The following is a 20,527-nucleotide window of genomic DNA, read 5'->3' as shown; positions in this document are numbered from 1 at the left end:
TGTATGAAACTATTAACCCCAAACTACAATAAAAAACACTAAGCTTAGTTGAAATCTACTAAGATTTTTCTAAACATGATTATGATTTCCCCGGGGCGGGGGGAGAAAAGATTTAGATTCTAAGGATTAAACTTGTCTTATGTACTACACTATAACCAGGAAAATAACACATGTAACAGGCAGCCTTGCCCAGAAAATGCCAACCCTCAATCAGAACATACCACAGGGGTAGGAATTTGCTTTCCAATGGATGCTTCCTGCCCAGATTTTCTGTAAGGGTTTTCAGTGACATCTGGAGGCTGTTTTATCAGTTCTGCTGCATCCATTAGCTTCATGGGAACAATACTGAATGCGTAAAGATACTTTAGAGAAAAAGAACATAACCACATTAGGGGAAATATTATTTACCCAAATGTAATCAACCTATTTTACTATGAAGGTTTCACAGAAAAACGTGAAGCTCAGTAAAATTAAAACAGCAACCAGCCCATCCATAGCTCAGAGAATAAACAGTAAATCAAATGCCAATTCAGTGGCCTCTGCAGGGGTTCAGCAAGGGCTAACAGAAAAATGAACAATAAATCAAAGCTCCAGCCCTCACAAATCAGGAGTTCTCACTCGGATAAGGGAATAGTGATAACTGTCACTACAAGGCCCAGAGAAACCTGCTCTATAAACCTTGAAGACAAACTGCTTCTGTCTCTGAGATCCTTATCTTCGTGTACTTTGTCAACAGAATTGCAGCACTGCCATTCTTTTTTCCTAATGAATATTACAAATGAACAACTTAGGGTTTTCTCTCTCTGATATTATACAAATTCTACTATATATGCTAATAACCTTTTCCTAAGAGACTAGCAGCAAAGAAGTAAATATTCATATAAACATCCGAATCTTGCACTAATGCCACAGACATGGAAAACTTTAGATAAGATATAAATAGATGTTAAACTTACTACTGATTAGGGAAATGCAACTAAGGAACAATTATATACTATATTTCATCTATCACATTGGCAAAAACTTTAATACAAATTTGACATGATCCAGTGAAAAATATGGAGAGGAAAAAAACTGCTGGTACAGGTATAAAGTGGAATAAAATTTTTAGATAAATTTAATAATGCTTGCCAAATTTTAAAATGTGCACACCTTTTGACTGAAATGTAAATTGCTTATGGCTGAGGCTAACATGTCGCTGAAAATAAAACAACAGATGAAAATATTGAGTGTTATTCAGTTTGAAAGGGCAATTAAAAGAAAAATTACAAATCTAAACTTGCCAAGAATTGAGCAAAAAAGCTTCAAATAGGCTGGGGAATTCATGTGGAGGTCAAAGTGGAAGCAGGTGTGAGAAGGTCCAGCAGAAGAAAACATGGCTACCAAAGTGTTTGAGTCCATCAGCAAGTCTGGCCTGGCCTTAGCTGTTGCAGGAGGCATGGTGAACTTTGCCTTATATAATGTGAATGCTGGGCAAAGAGCTGTTATCTTTGACCAATTCTGTGTAGTACAGAACATTGTGGTAGGGGAAGAGACTCACTTTCTCATTCCATGGGTACAGAAACCAACTATCTTTGTCTGCCGTACTCGACCACATAATGTACCAGTCATTACTGGTAGCAAACACTTACAGAATGTCAACATCACACTGTCCACTGGTGCCCATCACTAGCCAGTTTCCTTGCATCTTGACCAGCACTAGAGAGGACTATGATGAGAACGTGCTGCAGTCTATCACTACCGAGATCCTCGAGTCAGTAGTAGCTCATTTTGATGCGGGAGAACTAATTACCCAAAAAGAGCTGGTCTCCAGGCAGGTGAGCAACGACCTTAGGGAGCGAGCAGCTACCTTTGGGCTCATCCTGGATGATGTGTCCTTGACACATATGTCCTTTGGGAAGGAGTTCACAGAGGCAGTGGAAGCCAAACAGGTGGCTCAGCAGGAAGCACAGAGTGCCAGATTTGTGGTGGAAAAGGCTGAGCAGCAGGAAAAGGCAGCCATCATCTCTGCTGACGGTGACTCCAAGGCAGCCGAGCTGATCGCCAACTCACTGGCCACTGCAGGGGATAATCTGATCAAGCTGCGCAAGTGGGAGCTGCGGAGGACATCATGTGCCAGCTGTCACACTCTGGGAACATCACCTCCCTGCCAGTGGGGTGGTCCGTGCTTCTCCAGCTGCCCCTGAGGGGCCACCCTGCCTGTACCTCAATGGGCCAACTGGGCCACAGCCCCAGTGATTATACACTGTCTTCCTTCTGCCCCCACCCCAGAAATCACTGTGAAATGTCATGATTGGCTTAAAGTGAAGAAATAAAGGTAAAATCACTTCCGATCTGCCCCCCTAAAAAGAAAGCTTAAAATATTATGGACAAAACAAAATATCGCTTTGCTTATCTTGTGTATGCACGTTGTCTATGGGATGTGATAGTGGAATAATCTTCAGACTATTTATCTGCCTATTTTCCCACTTTATTAATTGTTCTAATTTTAGCTGTCTCAATCCACAACAGGTTTGTTTTGGCCCTGGGAAATCAGAAATGCTCTCAAAGAAGTGAGAAAAACAACCTACTTTTCTGGTATGTTCTTTCATCAACTGCACTGTTTTCCAATGCAAAGATAGATTTCAGTTATCATTAAGATTTCCCTCAGCCGAGGAGGGCTTAGATAAGTCCTCTAGGTTTTTTGTTTTTTGTTTCCCGAGACAGAGTCTCCTTTTGTCACCCAGGCTGGAGTGTAGTGGCCCGATCTCGGCTCACTGGAGTCTCCACCTCCCAGGTTCAAGCAATTCTCCTGTCTCAGCCTCCCGAGTAGCTAGGATTACAGGTGTCCCCCACCACACCTGGCCAATTTATTTTTTAATGAGATCGGGTTTCACCATGTTGGCCAGGCTGGTCTCGAACTCCTGGCCTCAAGCGATCTGCCCACCTTAGCCTCCCAAAGTGCTGGGATTACAGGTGTGGGCCACTATGCCCAGCTCTTCGGAGGTTTTTTATTTCAACTAAATGAAGTTGCTAAAAGAAGCAAGCAAGCATCTGAGGGCAAATGCACAAATATCCATAGAGACAACACAGATGTGGAAGTAAAGGAACACTGTTCATTTGATATTTTGCCTTTATTCCTCTGGGCCTATTTTCCCAAACCCTTCTTTAAACTCTCCTCAAAAAGATCCAGAGAGACTTGACCTTTCATTACCATATCTTTATAAAGGAGTCACCAAAGCTGCTGGGACCTTGCAGTCAGGGAGAAGAGAAGATCTGAATGCTCAACTGGGCAAGAGAAACATTTATCAGGTAGACCATGAATATCAACCTTCCACCAAATAGGTAAATCTTTACCTTTTTCTTTTCTGGATTTCCAACATTTGCCAGAGCTATAAACCGGGTGGCATGCTGTGCATTTTCCTGTAGAACAATATGGTTTCTAGAACATATTTGAGAGACAAAAAATTACCAACACTTTTACTTTTGATTTGCAATGACAAAATATGTGGACTCCATGGGGCCATAAAAAGAGCAAAGGTCCTCAGTTCATCACCACAAGTCAAATGATTTCAGATAAGTTACTATCTGTCCACCTGGTAGGGCAACAATCCCTACCTCACAAGGCTGTTTTAGGAAGAAATGTGATTATTCAGAAAGCATCAAAACTCCCCAACTTTTGGCTTTAAAAGAATTGTAAAATTGGCAAAATGCTGATAACAACTGAAGCTAAGTGATGGGCACATGAGGGTTCATTTTACTACTGACTCTTCTTTGATGTAATAAAAAGCTAAAATAGGCCGGGCACTTTGGGAGGCTAAGGCAGGAGGAATACTTGAGCCCAGGAGTTTGAGACCAGCCTGGGCAATACAGTGAAACTCTATCACTACAAAACAATTTTTTAATTAACTGGGCATAGTGGTGCACACCTATAGCCCCAACTACTCGGGAGGATGAGGTAGGAGAATCACTTGAGCCCATGAGGCTGAGGCTGCAGTGGGCCGTGATCACACCTCAGCACTCCAGCCTAGGCGACAGAATGAGATCTTGTCTCAAAAAAAATGTGGTCCTTTGTGTCTGGCTTCATTCACTTAACATAAAGTTTTCAAGGTTCAACCACATCATAGCACATATCAGTACTTCATTGCTTTTCCTTACCAAATACCATTTCATCATACGGATATACCACTTTTAATTTATCTATTTGTCATGTGATGGACATTTGGGTTGTCTGCACTTTTGAGCTATTATGAATAATGCTGTTATGATGATTTATGTAAAAGTTTTTGTGTGGACATGTGTTTTCACTAATCTTGGGACAGGAGTGAAATTGCCATTACCATGCTGGTTACTCTTTGGAAACTGCTAAACAGTTTTCCAAAGTGGCTGCACCATTTTACATTCTTACCAGCAATGTGTGAGGGTTCCAATTCCTCCACATCCTTGCCAACACTTGTTATTATCTATTTTCCTTTCTGACTATAGCCATCCTAGTGGGTATGAAGTAGTATATCATTGTGATTTTGATTTGCATTACCATAATGGCTAATGATATGAGATCTTTTTATATGCCTATTGGCCAATGTTCTATGAAAAACTGCATTCGGATTCTTAATAACTGTATAGGTTTTGAGTAGCTTATTCCCAAAATTTCTGTTTTTGCAGTATATTCTTAGAGAATGAGAGATTTTTCTGGAATGCATATATAGAGATTTAACAGAAAAACCTGTATTACCTATGATTCTGCATTAGGCTGTGAAATTATGGTACAGGGGGTATTCTCTTCTTGCTCACTTACATTTTTTGAACTCGCAACAAGTAATATATTACTTTTATAAAAAAGAAGGGAAGGAAGTTACTTTAGGGATAATCCATGCCCTTTATCAGTGAAGATAATTCTGAGTTTACTTAACTCTCTTACTTGTACTGCTTATCTTGGCAATATATCCTTTAAGAACTCTACCTCTGTATGCCTACTATGTACCCACAAAAATTAGAAATTAATAATTAAAATCAATAAAAACTCTACTTCTGAGTACAAACTAAAAAATTTTCTTTTTCTTTCTCATTTATTTTTAATTGATAACTAAAAATTGTATAATTTTATGGTATACAACATGCTGTTTTGTGGGATGGCTAAATCAAGCTAATTAACATATGCATTATCTCATGTTTATCTGTGGTAAAAAAATGTTTTAAAGAAATGGGGCTCCCTATGTTGCCCAGGCTAGAGTGCAGTGGCTATTCACAGGTGTAGTCATTGCAGAGTATAGCCTAGAACTCCTGGCTCAGCCTTCCAAGTAGTTGGAACTACAGGCACACACCACCAAGCCGGGCCCTGAAAAGGAAAAAACTGATACAAGTTCTTGATTTTGAAACTGACGGATTTCCAAAGTGATTTCAAATTAGGGAACAAACTCAGAGATGATGAATGACTTGAGAGTCACTTATTTCAGTGTCTGAGTAACCAAATGGAGCCAAGATGTTGTATGGTTAAAAACAAACAAGAGAAGTTTACACAGAAGATCCAAGGCAAATTCTTCAAAAAGCCAAAAAGAATAAAATGCTACTCACCGATATGGAAGCCTCTCATAATAGGTCTTTTCCAAAGCAGCGAAATGATATCTTGGTTTCAAGCCTGTGGCAAGACTGGAAACCAAAGCAGAACCACATTTTTTGGTATCCACTTCTCCCTAGTAAACAAAAACTTAGTCATCCACACAGACCAAAAGTTATCAAGAAATGAAAATAAGACATTTTGAAATGTCTTTGAAATTTATACATGAATACAAATGTGGGCAGAACTGCACATTGAATTGCATACATATGGCAATCGGAGAAAAATCTAACAAACAAGGGGGCTGAATTATTATGAATGTAGAAATTCCTCCAACTGTTGGAGGACATAACTCCTCCACATCAATACCCAAAACATAAATTATTAAAACCTTTTTTGGAAAAGTAAGCTCTCCTTCTGAACCCCACAGACTGGGCTTCTAGTCTTGCTTCTAGTCTTGCTCTGTCGCCCAGGCTGGAGTGCAGTGGCACAATCTCAGCTCCCTGCAACCTCCACCTCTTGGGTTCAAGCAATTCTCCTGCCTCAGCCTCCCTAGTAGCTGGGATTACAGGCACATGCCACCACGCTCAGCTAATTTTTGTATTTTTAGTAGAAATGGGGTTTTACCATGTTGGCTAAGCTGATCTCAAACTCCTGACCTCATGATCCGCCTGCCTCGGCCTCCCAGAGTGTTGGGATTACTGGTGTGAGCCACTGCGCCTGGCCTCTAGTTTGTTTTGTAGTGCATCTGTAGTTCACAGGTACAGATAGTCATAGTCAATGCAGAAAATCAAAATGAAAAGCTGGGCCTCAGGGCTCCTAGGATCCACAGAATATATCTGGCATAGAATATTCAAGGACTTCGTCACATGAGCATATAACCCTTTACTTTGCTTCTGTCAAGGAAGTGGCAGTTTGAGGAAGGGCACAACCAAACCCTTCTTAAGTAACATAAAGTTTGCCCAAAGCTATTCTTGTTCCCAGAACATCCCCCAGATTCTATTAACAACCAATTATGTGATCTCTCACCTATAACATTATTTATGAACTCTATTCTAAGAGAAGGTATTACTTGGAAATAAGCTAACAAAGTTTGTTTTCCACTAAGTAAAGCAGGAATTTCCTTTTGTCTTATGCTTGTTTTCTTCAGGTTTCTACTGAAGGGCAGGGAATTAGCTCTGAGGTCAGTCCTAGCATCTTAGGGACTGGTGAACCATACTTTTCTCCTCCATAAAGATACTGTGTGGTTATTTATAAGCCTTGATCAAAATCAATTTTTAGCTCCCTGCAAAATGAAGGGGCCTCATTTTCTTATTCATCATTACAGAGCATCACATGTGTCTTTCTGCTCATCCTTCCTTACAGAGCATCACATGTGTCTTTCTGCTCATCCTTCCTTACAGAGCATCACATGTGTCTTTCTCTCTGCCTTCATCACTCTAGCAGTCCTTCTCTGGATCTTCCCTAGCTTTGCTATATCCTTGTGCTCCAACCAGCACTACCCTTTGTATTCTAGATAAAGAGCAACCACAGATTTGTCAAAAAGGAAGACAGCCTTGACCGTTTTCCTTTCAACATCCTCCTTGACAATGTCTGGTATCCTGTTGGCCTTTCTGGTCATGGACACATGGTGATGAAGCTGGCAGTGGGTGGTATACAGGCTCCACTTCTGGATCATCACTGATAATCCTGAATCCATCCATGGAGATCTGTCCTCAAATGCATTCTTACATTTCCCTTCAATGAAGCTCAGCCAATGCTTTCTGCCGTCACACAGAATCTTTTCAAAATCTTCCTTAGGCTTACTTCCACCAACTGGTGTAGTATTTAACCCCCCATGATAGTTGTCACTCCTGGTGTACCATCCATTTCAAGATTACTCATAAAAAATTAAAATCTGGCCAGGCATGGTGGCTCACACCTGTAATCCCAGCACTTTGGGAAGCCAAGGCAGGTGGATCACTTGAGCCCAGGAGTTCAAGACCAGCCTGGGCAACCACTTCTCTATTAAAAATACAAAAATTAGGTCAGCGCAGTGGCTCATGCCTGTAATTTCAGCATTTTAGGAGGCTGAGGTGGGCGGATCACTTGAGGTCAGGAGTTCGAGACCAGCCTGGCCAACATGGTGAAACCCAATCTCTACTAAAAATACAAAAAAATTAGGTGTGGTGGTACATGCCTGTAATCTCAGCTACTCAGGAGGCTGAGGCCGGAGAATCGCTTGAACCCAGGAGGAGGAGGTTGGAGTGAGCTGAGATTGCACCACTGCACTCCAGTCTGGGTGCCAGAGTAAGACTGTCTCAAAAAAAAAAAAAAAAAAAAAATTAGTGAAGCCACAAAACATTAAGAGGCTTAGAAAAGGGCATTTGAAGCAGATAATAAAAAATTCATTGATAATTAAGATTTCAGCAGTCTCATCTATGAATCATACTTTTATGAAATTAACTTTTAATTTGGTCAGTTGATACAGCTTTTAGAATCCTGAAAATTTTCACAAAAGACTTTTTCTAATGAAAGGTACCCAAGAGCTAAAATACTCATTATAAACAGGAAAAGAAAAAAGGCCCAACTTAAGCCAATGCAATTTGCTTTTAGAAATTTCAACTAAACAAGCTCTACTCACAGAAGAATTCCCAAAGTTCCCCACATACTTGGGCCATGGGGATGTGAGCAAGATATCAACACCCTTAAACTGGGAGGTTGTACACAGCATCATTCTCAGAGAAGACACATCCTTGGGACTAAAACTATAACCTGGTACTGGCTCATTTAAGGACTCTGTCCCACTGAGGTACACAATCTGCAGCCCCGAGCTTCCGGTGAAGATACCTTTACGACCTGGGTTCAAAATAAAATGAACAAATTTTAGTCAAAACTGCAGAATGAAAAGCCATCAATATGGGGATGAATCTCCCATGAATCTCCTATGTCCCTGCCATTTTACATGTCTTAAGTGTAAACTCTCCGGCAGCTCCCTTCTGGTTGCTAGGTATCAATGGTGAACAGCTACAACAGTATTCCTGTTCAATAAGTATGAACAGCCCTACATGGAGGCTGCTGGAGCCCATGGGCCAGTCTGTTTATGCAAGGTGCCTTACAATATTACTGGAAAAACTCGGGAAGAGAAGATAAGGAAAAAGGCTTTCTGCCTTCTAGAGAAAACTCTACATGGACTTAAACCCAGACATCTGGACACAGGAAAAAGCAATGAGAAGAAAAATACAGTTCAAAGGAAGCTACAGTCTAGAAAAGATGCATTCTTTCGGCAGGCAGCAACTTTCAAGTGAAAGAAAACATTTGGAAAGAGCAAGTGTTTAGGAAAAATTAGAGACTCTATTCTCTTCTAGGGTTATTCCTGGCTTGTGGCCTTGTTTCCAATCCCTCCTGTTGCCTCCAAGACCTCGCTCCATCAATTTTCACCTCCCTTTCATCTATTGAGTCTCCTTAGCTGGCTCTCTCTGTTCAGAAGAAAACATGCTCAGCCATCCAAAATGAATACACATACTAAGAAACTTCCTCCTCTTTAGTTTTGAATTTCTGAAGAGTAGTCGATGCTAAGTACTTTACTTCTTTTTTGTTTGTTTTGTTTTTTTTGAGACAGAGTCTCACTCTGTCGCCAGGCTGGAGTGCAGTGGCACAATCTCGGCTCACTGCAACCTCTGCCTCCCAGGTTTAAGCAATTCTCCTGCCTCAGCCTCCCGAGTAGCTGGGACTACAGGCATGCGCCACCATGCCCAGCAAATTTTTGTATTTTTAGCAGAGACGGGGTTTCACCATGTTGGCCAGTATGGTCTTGATCTCTTGACCTTGTGATCCGCCCACCCTGGCCTCCCAAAGTGCTGGGATTAGAGGCATAAGCCACTGTGCCCGGCCTACTTTACCTCTTAATTAGTTCCTCAACCCACTGCAATCAGTTTCCCTCTCCTATCACTCTCTTAAAGGTCACTCTATATATGCCCATGTTCTCCTGAAACTATGTTCTCTTCACTTAGATTCTATGAAGTTGACAATATCTTTACCTCTCAAACAGTACTCTAAGTACTTTTATGTCTCTTTACCTACTCCCTAGGTGAAGATATACCATCCCATCCCCACCTACCAAGGTACTATCATCTACCTGCTTCCCTTCTGATTGTATTTCTTCCTTAATAATTTGATCCTCTTCTCAGCTCTGTTTTTCATCATTATGGGACCAACTCCCCAAAGTCTATACTCTCAACATTGATACTCTAGAAAGAACTCTCAGGCTGGGTAAGGTGGCTCATGCCTGTAATCCCAGCACTTTGGTAGGCCAAGGCAGTTGGATCACGTGAGGTCAGGAGTCTGAGACCAGCCTGAACAACATGGTGAAACCCTGTCTCTACTAAAAAATACAAAATTAGCCAGGCATGGTGGCACACACCTATAATCCCAGCTACTCGGAAGGCTGAGGTAGGAGAATCGCTTGAACCCAGGAGGCAGACACTGCAGTGAGCAGAGACTGTGCCATTGCAATCCAACTGGGGAAAAACTCCATCTCAAGAAAAAAAGAACTCTCACTTCCAACTATATGTTGAATGTCCTACCAGTACTTCAAGCTCACCATCTCATGTTCACTACCAAGTTCATTGCTTGATCCTCCTACTGGATCCAAAAAATCTATTTCACAGAAATAACCCAAGTACCTCAGCTGCTCTTTCTACTCCTAACACTAAATTTACATAGTAAAATGGCTGCCAAATATCTACAGTAATGCCCTTAATCCAAATCTAAAAATTATACCAAGAACTGCCGTAAGTCAGGCCCATGTTAAAATCTACAACAGAATTTCAAAATGTGTATCTCACACCTGTAGTCAAAATAAAAAACAGGCCAAGTGCGGTGGCTCATGCCTGTAATCCCAGCACTTTGGGAGGCTGAGGAAGGCGGATCACCTGAGGTTGGGAGTTCGAGACCAGTCTGGAGAAACCCTGTCTCTATTAAAAATACAAAAAATTAGCCAGGCGTGGTGGCACATGCCTGTAATCCCAGCTACTCAGGAGGCTGAGGCAGGAGAATCACTTGAACCCGGGAGGCGGAGGTTGCAGTGAGCTGAGATTGTGCCATTGCACTCCAGCCTGGGCAACAAGAGCAAAACTCCGTCTCAAAAAAAATAATAAAAATAAAAATAGGCTGGGCGCGGTGGCTCACGCCTATAATCCCAGCACTTTGGGAGGCCGAGGTGGCTGGATCACAAGGTCAAGAGATCGAGGCCATCCTGGTCAACCAGGTGAAACCCCGTCTCTACTAAAAATACAAAAATTAGCGGGGCATGGTGGCGCGCGCCTGTAGTACCAGCTACTCGGGAGGCTGAGGCAGGAGAATTGCTTGAACCCAGGAGGCGGAGGTTGCGGTGAGCTGAGATCGCGCCATTGCACTCTAGCCTGGTTAACAAGAGCAAAACTCCATCTCAAAATAAATAAATAAATAAATAAAATAAACAGTGCTCACTTCAGCAGCACATACACCAAAACTGGAAAGATAGAATATTAGCAGGGCACCTAAACGAGGATGACATGCAAATTCATGAATAGTTCCATATTACAACAACGACAAATAAAGTCCTTCCTTCAATTTTTGCTTAAAGAAGCCCCATAGAATTAGTGCAAAATAAGACTGCTAACATGAGGGCCATAGCCAAACAGAGATTAAGGCCAAGATGAACTATGATGGGGAAGGAGAGAGAGACATTTACAGCAAAGGAAATGCAGAAGCTTTCTAGAGAAAAAAATGAGTTGAATGATCTAAGCAGCAGCGGACCAGCAAGTGGTGGGGTGGTGAGGTGGGGAACAAAAGCAAAATTTAAGAGTGGTTTTGAAAATGGCCAGACATTGAAAGAGCCAGTTAAAAGCAATAGAGAGGGTTGTGGAGGAAATAACTTTAAGCAGGAACCGAAGAGTGTACCTGGAACCAGAAAAAGGAGAGTAAAAAAAAAAAAAAGAGTAAAAAACCCAAAAGAATAGCATTAAAAACTTGAGTTGCCAAAACCTTAGAGTGAAACCTAGAGCTATCACTAGGTGGGAGCCTAATCAACAAGTAAGCTGTATATATCTACCAAGATTGTATGGTAAGGCCACATACATGACCTTTCCTTTATTTGAACATAGTTTATTCCTTAAGTATTTCATATACTGTAGACGAGTTTATCTCTTTAGTTGGCTAAACAAGTGTGTATTGGGTTGTGGGAACACAACGAGATTGGGGCTAAGTGGTAGAGATAATAAAGGAAAAATGCCCCCATCCTGTGGGCATTGTCCTAAGGGCATCGCAGCACATATACAGACTTTGGGAAAGAACCTTCAACCCCCATTATCTCAGGCTGTCAACACCGAAAAATCTAGCCAAAAATTTTCTGGGAGACTAATTCCTGAGAACACTATATTATGTTCATTACAAATACAACAAATATCAGACAGGCACAGGGGCTCACACCTGTAATCCCAGCACTCTGGGAGGCCAAAGAGGGTAGATCACGAGGTCAGGAGATCAAGACCATCCCGGCTCACACAGTGAAACCCCATCTCTACTAAAAGTACTGAAAATTAGCCAGGCGTGGTGGTAGCACATGCCTGTAATCCCAGCTATTCAGGAGGCTGAGGCAGGAGAATCACTTGAACATGGGAGGCGAAGGTTGCAGTGAGCTGAGATTGCACCACTGTACTCCAGCCTGGCCAATAGAGCAAGACTCCATCTCAAAAAAACAACAACAAAAAAAACCAAATACAACAAATATCAGCTTACCCAGATAAGTAATGTTTTCAGCTAATTCACATCCATCAGCATCCTGGAAATATTTTACTGTTTCCTGGTTATTAGCACCAAGCACATATGTCTGAATAGGAGCTAGTGAAGGAAACAGACATGACACCATATAGTTACCAGATCTGCTTCAGAACTTGAGAAATGCTTCTCTATAGAAGAAAAATACTTATAGCAAAAGTAAATAGTCCATGCATTCACATTCCCCACATAGCAATCCTAAATGCAGAAGTGCTGTCCACTAAGGATATACCACACAAAACCTTGTAGCTTGACTTTTTTTTTCTTTTTGAGGACAGAGCCTTGCTCTGTCACCCAAGCTCGAGTGCAGTGACACAATCTTGGCTCACTGTAAACCCTACCTCCCGGGTTCAGGCAATTTTGCTCCCTCAGTCTCCTGAGGAGCTGGGATTACAGGCACGCACCACCACGCCCAGCTAATTTTTGTATTTTTTGTAGAGACAGGGTTGCATCACATTGGCCAGGCTGGTCTCAAACTCCTGACTTCAGGTGATCCGCCTGCCTTGGCCTCCCAAAGTGCTGGGATTACAGGCGTGAGCCACAGCGCCTGGCCAGGAAATTCTTAAATAATGAAAAACAACTCAGAAAGAACTGTGGCCCTTGAAATTTTATTAGAAATCATATGTTAAATAAAAATAATTTCTATACCTTTCTTGATGCCAGTCTTATACTCCTCCCATTCAGCATCTGGGGTGGAGCCAAAGAAATTTCCTACACACAACAGCAGCTAAAATGAGTTTTTTAAACAGATATATAAGATTTTAAAATACCAAACAGTACATAATTGATAGTAACATTCAACTAGTTATTTAATAGTTTCAAATCAGTTTTTTATTCTTAATGAATTTGCAGATTTCAATATACAATTCTTTAGCAGCAGTTGTAATAGTTACTGATTCTATGAATTATTAAGTTTTGGCTCTCTGGCTGTCAAATTCAAGTTAGAGATGGGTAAGAGAGAGTCAAGGAACTAAACTTTTAAAACAAGTTAGAATTCAAGTGCTCCTCAAATATTCCCAGTCCCACTCTGCCACTCACAGCTCTCTCCACATATCCTTCCCTGGAATATACAGTCACAGAGAAATAGATCTTTAAAGAATCCCCATGTGAAACAAAAAAATTTAAAATATTAGAAACTTAGAAATACAGGGCATAAAAAACACATTTCCTGCCTGTTGTCTTTACTCAACCTTTAACCCAATGAACAAATTATCTTCATACTTGGAATACTCTCTTCTGCACTTAGGAGTTTAGTCTAGTTGGCAACCATATACAACATTCATATAGGGCTCTTAAGCTTGTGAAGCACTGGCATATATGTTATCTGACTTAACCCACACCACATTCATAAAATAGATCCGTGCCTCACAAACCTAGGGGATCAGAATCACTTAGGGAAGTGTTGCTAGTCTGTTTTCAGTTTTTTGTACAGTGATAAAGTAACAAGATTCAACTTCAAAAAACATAAAGGTCGATAGTAAATAGTAAATAGGTCTCCCTGCCGCAACCACTCAGAAGCTCCTGAGTTCCTATGCTCATGAAGGGAACTCAATTTAACCATTTTTGTTATGAGTATGTATTCAATCAAGACCTAAAGGAGCTCAAATTTTATTTTTATTTATGACTACAAAGGTAAAATTAAATTCAGTAAAAACAAACATCTTACATCAAAGTTTCCACTTTTCTTCTGAATTGCTCGAACTCTATTGAATAAAATATCAAACTTTCCTTCAACATCTCCACAAGCCAAGCTGCAAACAAAGAGATAAGAGATTTGAGATTACAGCAATTCAGGAACAAATGGGCCTGCCAGGTTTCCTATATACTAGTCTTTTGGATGGATTAGATAGATAGATGATCTAGTCTCTCTACAGTTACCTTACAAGGTTCAGTGCACTGGGCAGATCTACTGAGAGTCTCACCAACGCCTCCCACTCGCCATATCTAAATTTTAGCTTATCATTTACTCCACAACTGAGCCAGCTTCTTCTCCTCATTCCTAAGTTTTGTGGACATGTCTATGGCTGACATGGTCAACAAGTATCAAAAATCCCTGATCCAGTCACCAAGTCCCATCAATCCCTTTTTCCAAACACCTTTCACATTCATTCTATCCTTTTCATTTTGACTCTTACTATCTTATTACAGAGCTTCAGTCATTCATTTGGTAAACAGGTACTGGATACCTACAATTCGTGAAGTACAATATGCCAAGTAAACTATGCTAAGAGCATGTTAGCAGTACAAGGTGGAGGAAGACTCGGTTTAAGCCTCAAAGAGTTTATAATCAAGGAAAGGAAGACACTCTAATCATTATAAATCTATAAGAAAAGGGCTACCACAGGAGGTATGTGTCATATTATGGGGCAGGAGGTAGAAAACGGCAAGAGCTGATGTTGGTAAGGTAAACTGGCCCTAGATTGTGAAGTGACTTTTACTATCATCTCATTTCTGAGTTTTTCTAATTCTGATTTACATGGTTTTTCCATGGCTCATATAATTTTCTTAATGTCTTTTAACTCATCTTGAAACATTAAAATTGTATTGTTTTCTAAGTGTGTCTTTCTGGTGTGCTTTTATTGTCCACCTCACCTTTTTTTTTTTTTTGAGACAAAGTCTCACTCTATTACCCAGGCTGGAGTGCAATGGTGCAATCTCAGCTCACTGCAACCTCTACCTCCCAAGTTCAAGCGATTCTCCTGCCTCAGCCTCCCAAGTAGCTGGGATTATAGGCATGCACCACCACGCCCAGCTGATTTTTTGTATTTTTAGTAGAGACAGAGTTTCACCATGTTGGCTAAGCTCGTCTCAAACTCCTGACCTCAGGTGATCCACCCACCTTGACCTCCCAAAGTGTTGGGATTACAAGCATGAGCCACCGCACCCAGCCACATATATATATATTTTTGAGACAGGGTCTCACTCTGTTACTCAGGTAAAACTGCAGTGGCATGACCTCGGCTCACTGGAGCCTCTAACCCCCACCCCCTGGCTCAAGTGATCCTCCTACCTCAGCCTCCCAACTAGCTGGAACCACAGGCATGTGCAACCACACCTGGCTTTTTCTTTCTTTCTTTCTTCCTTTCTGTCTTTCTTTCTCTTTCTTTCTCTCTCTCTCTCTCTTTCTCTCTCTCTCTTCTCTCTTTCTTTTTAAGTAAAAATGAGGTTTCACCATGCTGCCCAGGCTGGTCTCAAACTCATCTGCCCACCTCTGTCTCCCAAAGTGCTGGGATTACAGGCATGAGCCACTGTGTCCAGCCTCACCAAACATTTTCAAGCAGGATAGTGACATAATACTTTTTTTTTGAGATGGAGTCTCACTCTCATCCAGGCTGGAGTGCAATGGTGTAATCTTCGCTCAATGCAACATCTGCCTCCTGGGTTCAAGCGATTTTCCTGCCTCAGACTCCTGAGTAGCTAGGATTACAGGTGCCCAAAACCATGCCTGGCTAATATTTTATTTTTAATAGAGATGGGGTTTCACCATCTTGGCCAGACTGCTCTCAAAACTCCTGACTTCAGGTGATCCGCCCACCTCGGCCTTCCAAAGTGCTGGGATTACAGGCGTAAACCACCACGCCAGCACCATAATCTTATCTGCTTTAGAAAGATCATTTTAGTCACAGTAAAAAATGGTGTCTGGAGGAACAGGTGATTATAAGCAAAAATATCAACAAGAAGGGCAATGACTAATGAAGATGAGGAGAGAAACAGATGAAAATTTAGAATCTGAAAACAAACTGGAGTGGGGAAGTAGGATGGGAAATGAGGGAGAAGTAGGAACAGAGGATAACTGCAAGGCTGAACAACTGAGTCCTGTTATGGCAAAGGAAGAATCAGAGACAAATACAATGACTCTAGTATTAGATTCAAAGTAGAGAATATGTTTATATTTCATCTAATGCCTTCTCTTCTTCCTATGCATCCTACATTTAGTCATCAGTTTAATGTTCTTTCCTCAAAAACACTGAGTGGTTCTCCACTGCCTATGGAACCACAGCTTTCCACAGGCCCTGACAGGTCGTCTTTCTAGTGCTTTCTCCAAGTTTTCTTAACTGAAACCTTACCTACTGGAATTTGATTACTCTCTGCCTCTGTCATTCCCTAGGGGAGGTAACTACCTAATAGTCCCACCCTACCCATCCTGAATCTAAGTTTTTCCCATCCTTCAAGGTTTAGCACATTTCTGAAGCCTTCCTGGCTGGCTCAGAAGTCATCCCCTTCTCAAAACCTTAGAAAACCATATCACAGCATTTCAAAGCAAGCTCTGTCATAAACTAATAGCACTTTTATTTATATTTTGAGCACCACCTCCTCCAGGAAGCCTTCTAGTACCTATCAGTTACCAATTTTGAGTGTTCCCACATGATCCTGCATTTCTTCCATTACAGTTGTCACATGGAATTATCACTGTTTCTGTGAGATCCAATGTCCAGTTTATACATCATGAGATGCCTTATCTCCTCATCTGGGCCCTTTTCCAGTGTTCTCTATCCCACTGAATAAAAATAGAAACCTATGACCCAACAGGGCCAACTCCTTTTTACTCACAATTAAACCATCATAAACCTTGTTGATTTCACTTCCTTAATAAACCTTGAATCCCTAAACTTTTCCTCTGTCATCATTCTACCTAATTCCAGCTGTTCTCTGCTTTGGCTCTGATTTGTTCTCCACATTGCAGCCAGAACTACTTTCCAAAATGAAAACTGAATCATGCCAAGGTGTTCTTAAACATTTTGGTAACCTTTTTAAGTTAAAGACAAAAATACAGTTATGTGCCACATAACAATGTTTCGGTCAACAAAGGACTAAATATATGACAGTGGTCCCATTAAGATTATAATGAAACTGAAAAATTCCTATCACCTAGTGATGTCCTCCTAGCCATCCGTAAAATCATAGTGCAATATATTACTCATTTGCTTGTGGTAATGCTGGTATAACAAACCTACTGGGCTGGTGGTTATAAAAAGTATAGCACATACAGTTATGTACAGTAGATACTTGACAATAATTGGTTTATATACAATATTTAGTATGCTATATACTTTTTTTTGAGACAGAGTCTCGCTCTGTCACCAGGCTAGAGTGCAGTGGCCCATCTCAGCTCACTGTAACCTCCACATCCAGAGTTCAAGTGATTCTCCTGCCTCAGCCTCCCAAGTAGCTGGGACTATAGATAATTTTTGTATTTTTAGTAGAGACAGGGTTTCATCATGTTGGCCAGGCTGGTCTCAAACTCCTGACCTCATGATCTGCATGCCTCGGCCTCCCAAAGTGCTGGGATTACAGGCATGAGCCATCACACCCAGCTATTATGCTATACTATTTACTATTATTTTAAAGTATACTCCGACTTATTGAAAGAAAAAAAAATTAACTGTAAAAGAGCCTCAGGCATTGTTATCATAGGAGACGACAGCTTTATGCATATTACTACTGAAGCCCTTCCAGTGGGACAAGATATGGAGATGGAAGCTGGTAATACTGATGATCCTGATCCTGTGTAGGCCTAGACTTACGTGTGTGTTTGTGTCTTAGTTTGTAACAAAAAAAGTTTAAAGCCAGGCACAGTGGCTCATGCCTGTAATCCCAGCACTTTGGGAGGCTGAGGCAGGAGGTTCACTTGAGCCCAAGAGTTCAAGACCAGCCTGGGTAACATAGCAACACCACAGCTCTACAAAAAATACAAAAATTAGCCAGGTGTGGTGGCTTGTGCCTTAGTGCCAGCTACTCAGGAGGCTGAGGTGGGAGAATCACTTGAGCCCAGGAGGTTGAGGTTGCAGTAAGTCATGATTACACAACTGCACTCCAGCCTGGGCAACAGTGAGACCCTGTCTCAAAAAAAAAAAAAAAAAAAAAGTTTAAAAGGTAAAATAAAAAAAAAAATTAATAGAAAAAAGCTTGTAGAATAAGGATATAAAGAAAATATTTTTGTACAGCTGTACAATGTGTTTTGTGTCTTAAGCTAAGTTTTATAACAAGTCAAAAGGTTAAAAAAAACTTAAAGTTTATAAAGTAAAAGCTACAGTAAACTAAGGTTTATTGTTGAATACTAATAATGTTTCTATAAATTTAATATAGGTGAAGTGTACAGTACTCATAAAGTCTACAACAGTGTAAAGTAATATATTCACTCACCTCTTACCGACTCACTCAGAGAAATTTTCAGTTCGGCAAACTCCATTCATGATAAGTGTCCTACACATTTTTTTTCTATATACGGTATTTCCATTTTTTCCTATATACAGTATTTTCACTGTACCCTTTCTATATTAAATAAAAAAACATTGTTATGTTACAATTGCCTACAGTATTCAGCACAGTAACATGCTGTACAGCTTTGTAGCCTAGGAGCAACAGGTTATATCATACAGCCTAGGTGTACAGGAAGCCATACCATCTAGGTCTGTGTAAGTACACTCAAGGATGTTCGCACAATGATGAAATTGCCTAACAACTCATTTTTCAGAAGATAACCCTGCTGTTAAGCAATGCATTACTGTATTTACCAAGGCTCAATCCTAACTTTCTTGAAAAGTCTTCTTGACTCCTACCATTAAGCCAAATACCCCTCTTATGCACTCTCCCAGAACCTAGAATCTTTTCTTCCTAAAATTTACCACTATTGCAATTTTTTTCTGAAACAGGGTTTCAATTTGTCACCCAGGCTGGACAGCAGTGACGCGATCACAGTTCACTACAGCCTCGACCTCCCCAGGCTCAGGTGGTCCTCCCACTTCAGTCTCCCAATTAGCTGGCACCACCATGCCGAGTAATTTTTTTTTTTTTTTTTTTTTTTTTTTTTTGCAGAGATGGGGCCTTGCTATGTTGCCCAAGCTGGTCTTGAATCCCTAGACTCAAGCGATCCTCCTGCCTCAGCCTCCCGAGTCGTTGGGATTATAGGTGTGAGCCGCGGCACCTGTCCCTATCACTATGGTAACTTTACATTTAACTGGATTCCTTTTTTCTTTTTCTTTTCTTTTTTTTTGACGGACCCTCGCTCTGTTACCCAGGCTGGAGTCCAGTGGTGCAATCTCGGCTCGCTGTGCAACCTCCGCCTCTGGGTTCAAGCGATTGATCTGCCTCAGCCTCCCGAGTAGATGGGATTACAGGCACACGTCACCACGTCTGGCTAATTTTTTTATTATTAGTAGAAATGGGGTGCCACCATGCTGGCAAGGCTGGTCTCAAACTCCTGACCTCAAGTGATCCGACCACCTCAGCCTCCCAAAGTGCTGGGATTACAGGCGTGAGCCACTGTGCCCAGCCATTATCTGGATTCCTTAGTATCCGTCCCTCTAGACTATACGCCCCATTAAAACAGGAACTCCATCTGTTGCAACATCTAGCACAATGTCCAGCACACTGCAGTTCTTCAATAAATATTCGCTGAATGAAGCCCTGTCTTCACCACCCCCCTTACCAAAAAAAAAAAAACGTGCGTCAGGGAAGGGTCCCTATCTTCTCTGTCCACCACTGTCCAGGGCCCATCAGTGGGCCCCCGATGGTTAAGAGTCTTTGGTGAATAAATGGGGTCAGGATAAACGACGGGGAAAGGATGTGTCAGAGGCCAAGACTGCCCCCTAAGATGGAGGAGGCCTAACTCTGGGAGCTTCTGCCTCTCCAACGAGTGTTGTCAGGAGAAACCCCCTCAGAGGCGAAAAGGACAAGGAAAAGAGCTCAGCACCGGCCAGGCAAAGACGTGACCGAAGCTCCTCAGCAGCCCCGTGTCTCTCTGCCTTTTCCTTCTCCCTTCCTGTCATGGGAAAGGCTCCCGCTCGGATCGACACCTACATATACACACACGAGAGAGACACAGAGAGAGAGGCTTCCATCCAGGGTCACTCACAGGCGCAGCGGTTTCTGTGCCATCTGTCCGAATAGTGTGGGTTGTGACTGCCACCTAAAACTGGGACTGCGAATCCGCGCTCATCGGAAAAGTGCGACCGCGCAACAATCAGACGTCAGCGCGCTCTAGCCAATAACTGTTCACTTACGGAGAGCGCCGAGGGACAGAAGCCTCTCTCAGGTGGTTGCGCCTCAAGGAAGAATCAGGGAATGTGAGGAGTTAAGGGAGAAAGGAAGTAACCAAAAGGATTCCAATTATGACTTTAAAAAAAAAATTTTTCAGAGCACTTGAAGCGAGTGGACGACTAGGAAATAGCACAATGTCAGGTTCTAACCTAA

The 20,527-nt window shown here is 41.6% G+C and overlaps 1 protein-coding gene, 1 non-coding gene and 1 pseudogene across 4 annotated transcripts in view; 2 read left to right on the top strand and 1 right to left on the bottom strand.

Moving 5' to 3' along the window:
- Positions 1-20,297, bottom strand: part of CWF19L1 (CWF19 like cell cycle control factor 1) — a 32,714-nt gene extending 12,417 nt beyond the window's left edge. The window contains exons 1-8 of one of the 3 annotated variants that reach the window (XM_012439583.3): positions 20,190-20,297; positions 14,001-14,085; positions 12,983-13,061; positions 12,296-12,397; positions 8,160-8,374; positions 5,554-5,672; positions 3,337-3,421; positions 222-362 (exon numbers count right to left, since the gene is read on the bottom strand). In XM_012439583.3, coding sequence (XP_012295006.2) covers positions 222-362; positions 3,337-3,421; positions 5,554-5,672; positions 8,160-8,374; positions 12,296-12,397; positions 12,983-13,061; positions 14,001-14,085; positions 20,190-20,212 — 849 coding nt within the window. In that variant the 5' untranslated portion in view covers positions 20,213-20,297. Of the gene's footprint in view, positions 1-221; positions 363-3,336; positions 3,422-5,553; positions 5,673-8,159; positions 8,375-12,295; positions 12,398-12,982; positions 13,062-14,000; positions 14,086-18,478; positions 20,157-20,189 lie in introns of those variants that run through there. The other 2 variants (XM_012439584.3, XM_012439586.2) reach the window with 2 other exon arrangements.
- Positions 1,376-2,293, top strand: LOC105708255 (prohibitin 1-like; annotated as a pseudogene).
- On the top strand, positions 10,998-11,100 carry LOC135274066 (U6 spliceosomal RNA). Its single transcript, XR_010341879.1, has one exon. It is a non-coding gene; the product is annotated as a U6 spliceosomal RNA (small nuclear RNA).
- Positions 20,298-20,527: the final 230 nt, after the last annotated feature.

This window comes from Aotus nancymaae, unplaced genomic scaffold, assembly GCF_030222135.1.
Source record: "Aotus nancymaae isolate 86718 unplaced genomic scaffold, 86718_ANA_hifiasm-v0.15.2.pri h1tg000010l, whole genome shotgun sequence".
Classification (NCBI taxonomy): Eukaryota; Metazoa; Chordata; class Mammalia; order Primates; family Aotidae; genus Aotus; species Aotus nancymaae.
The sequence above is the reverse complement of the archived record's forward strand: the minus strand, read 5'-3'. Positions and strand labels throughout refer to the sequence as shown.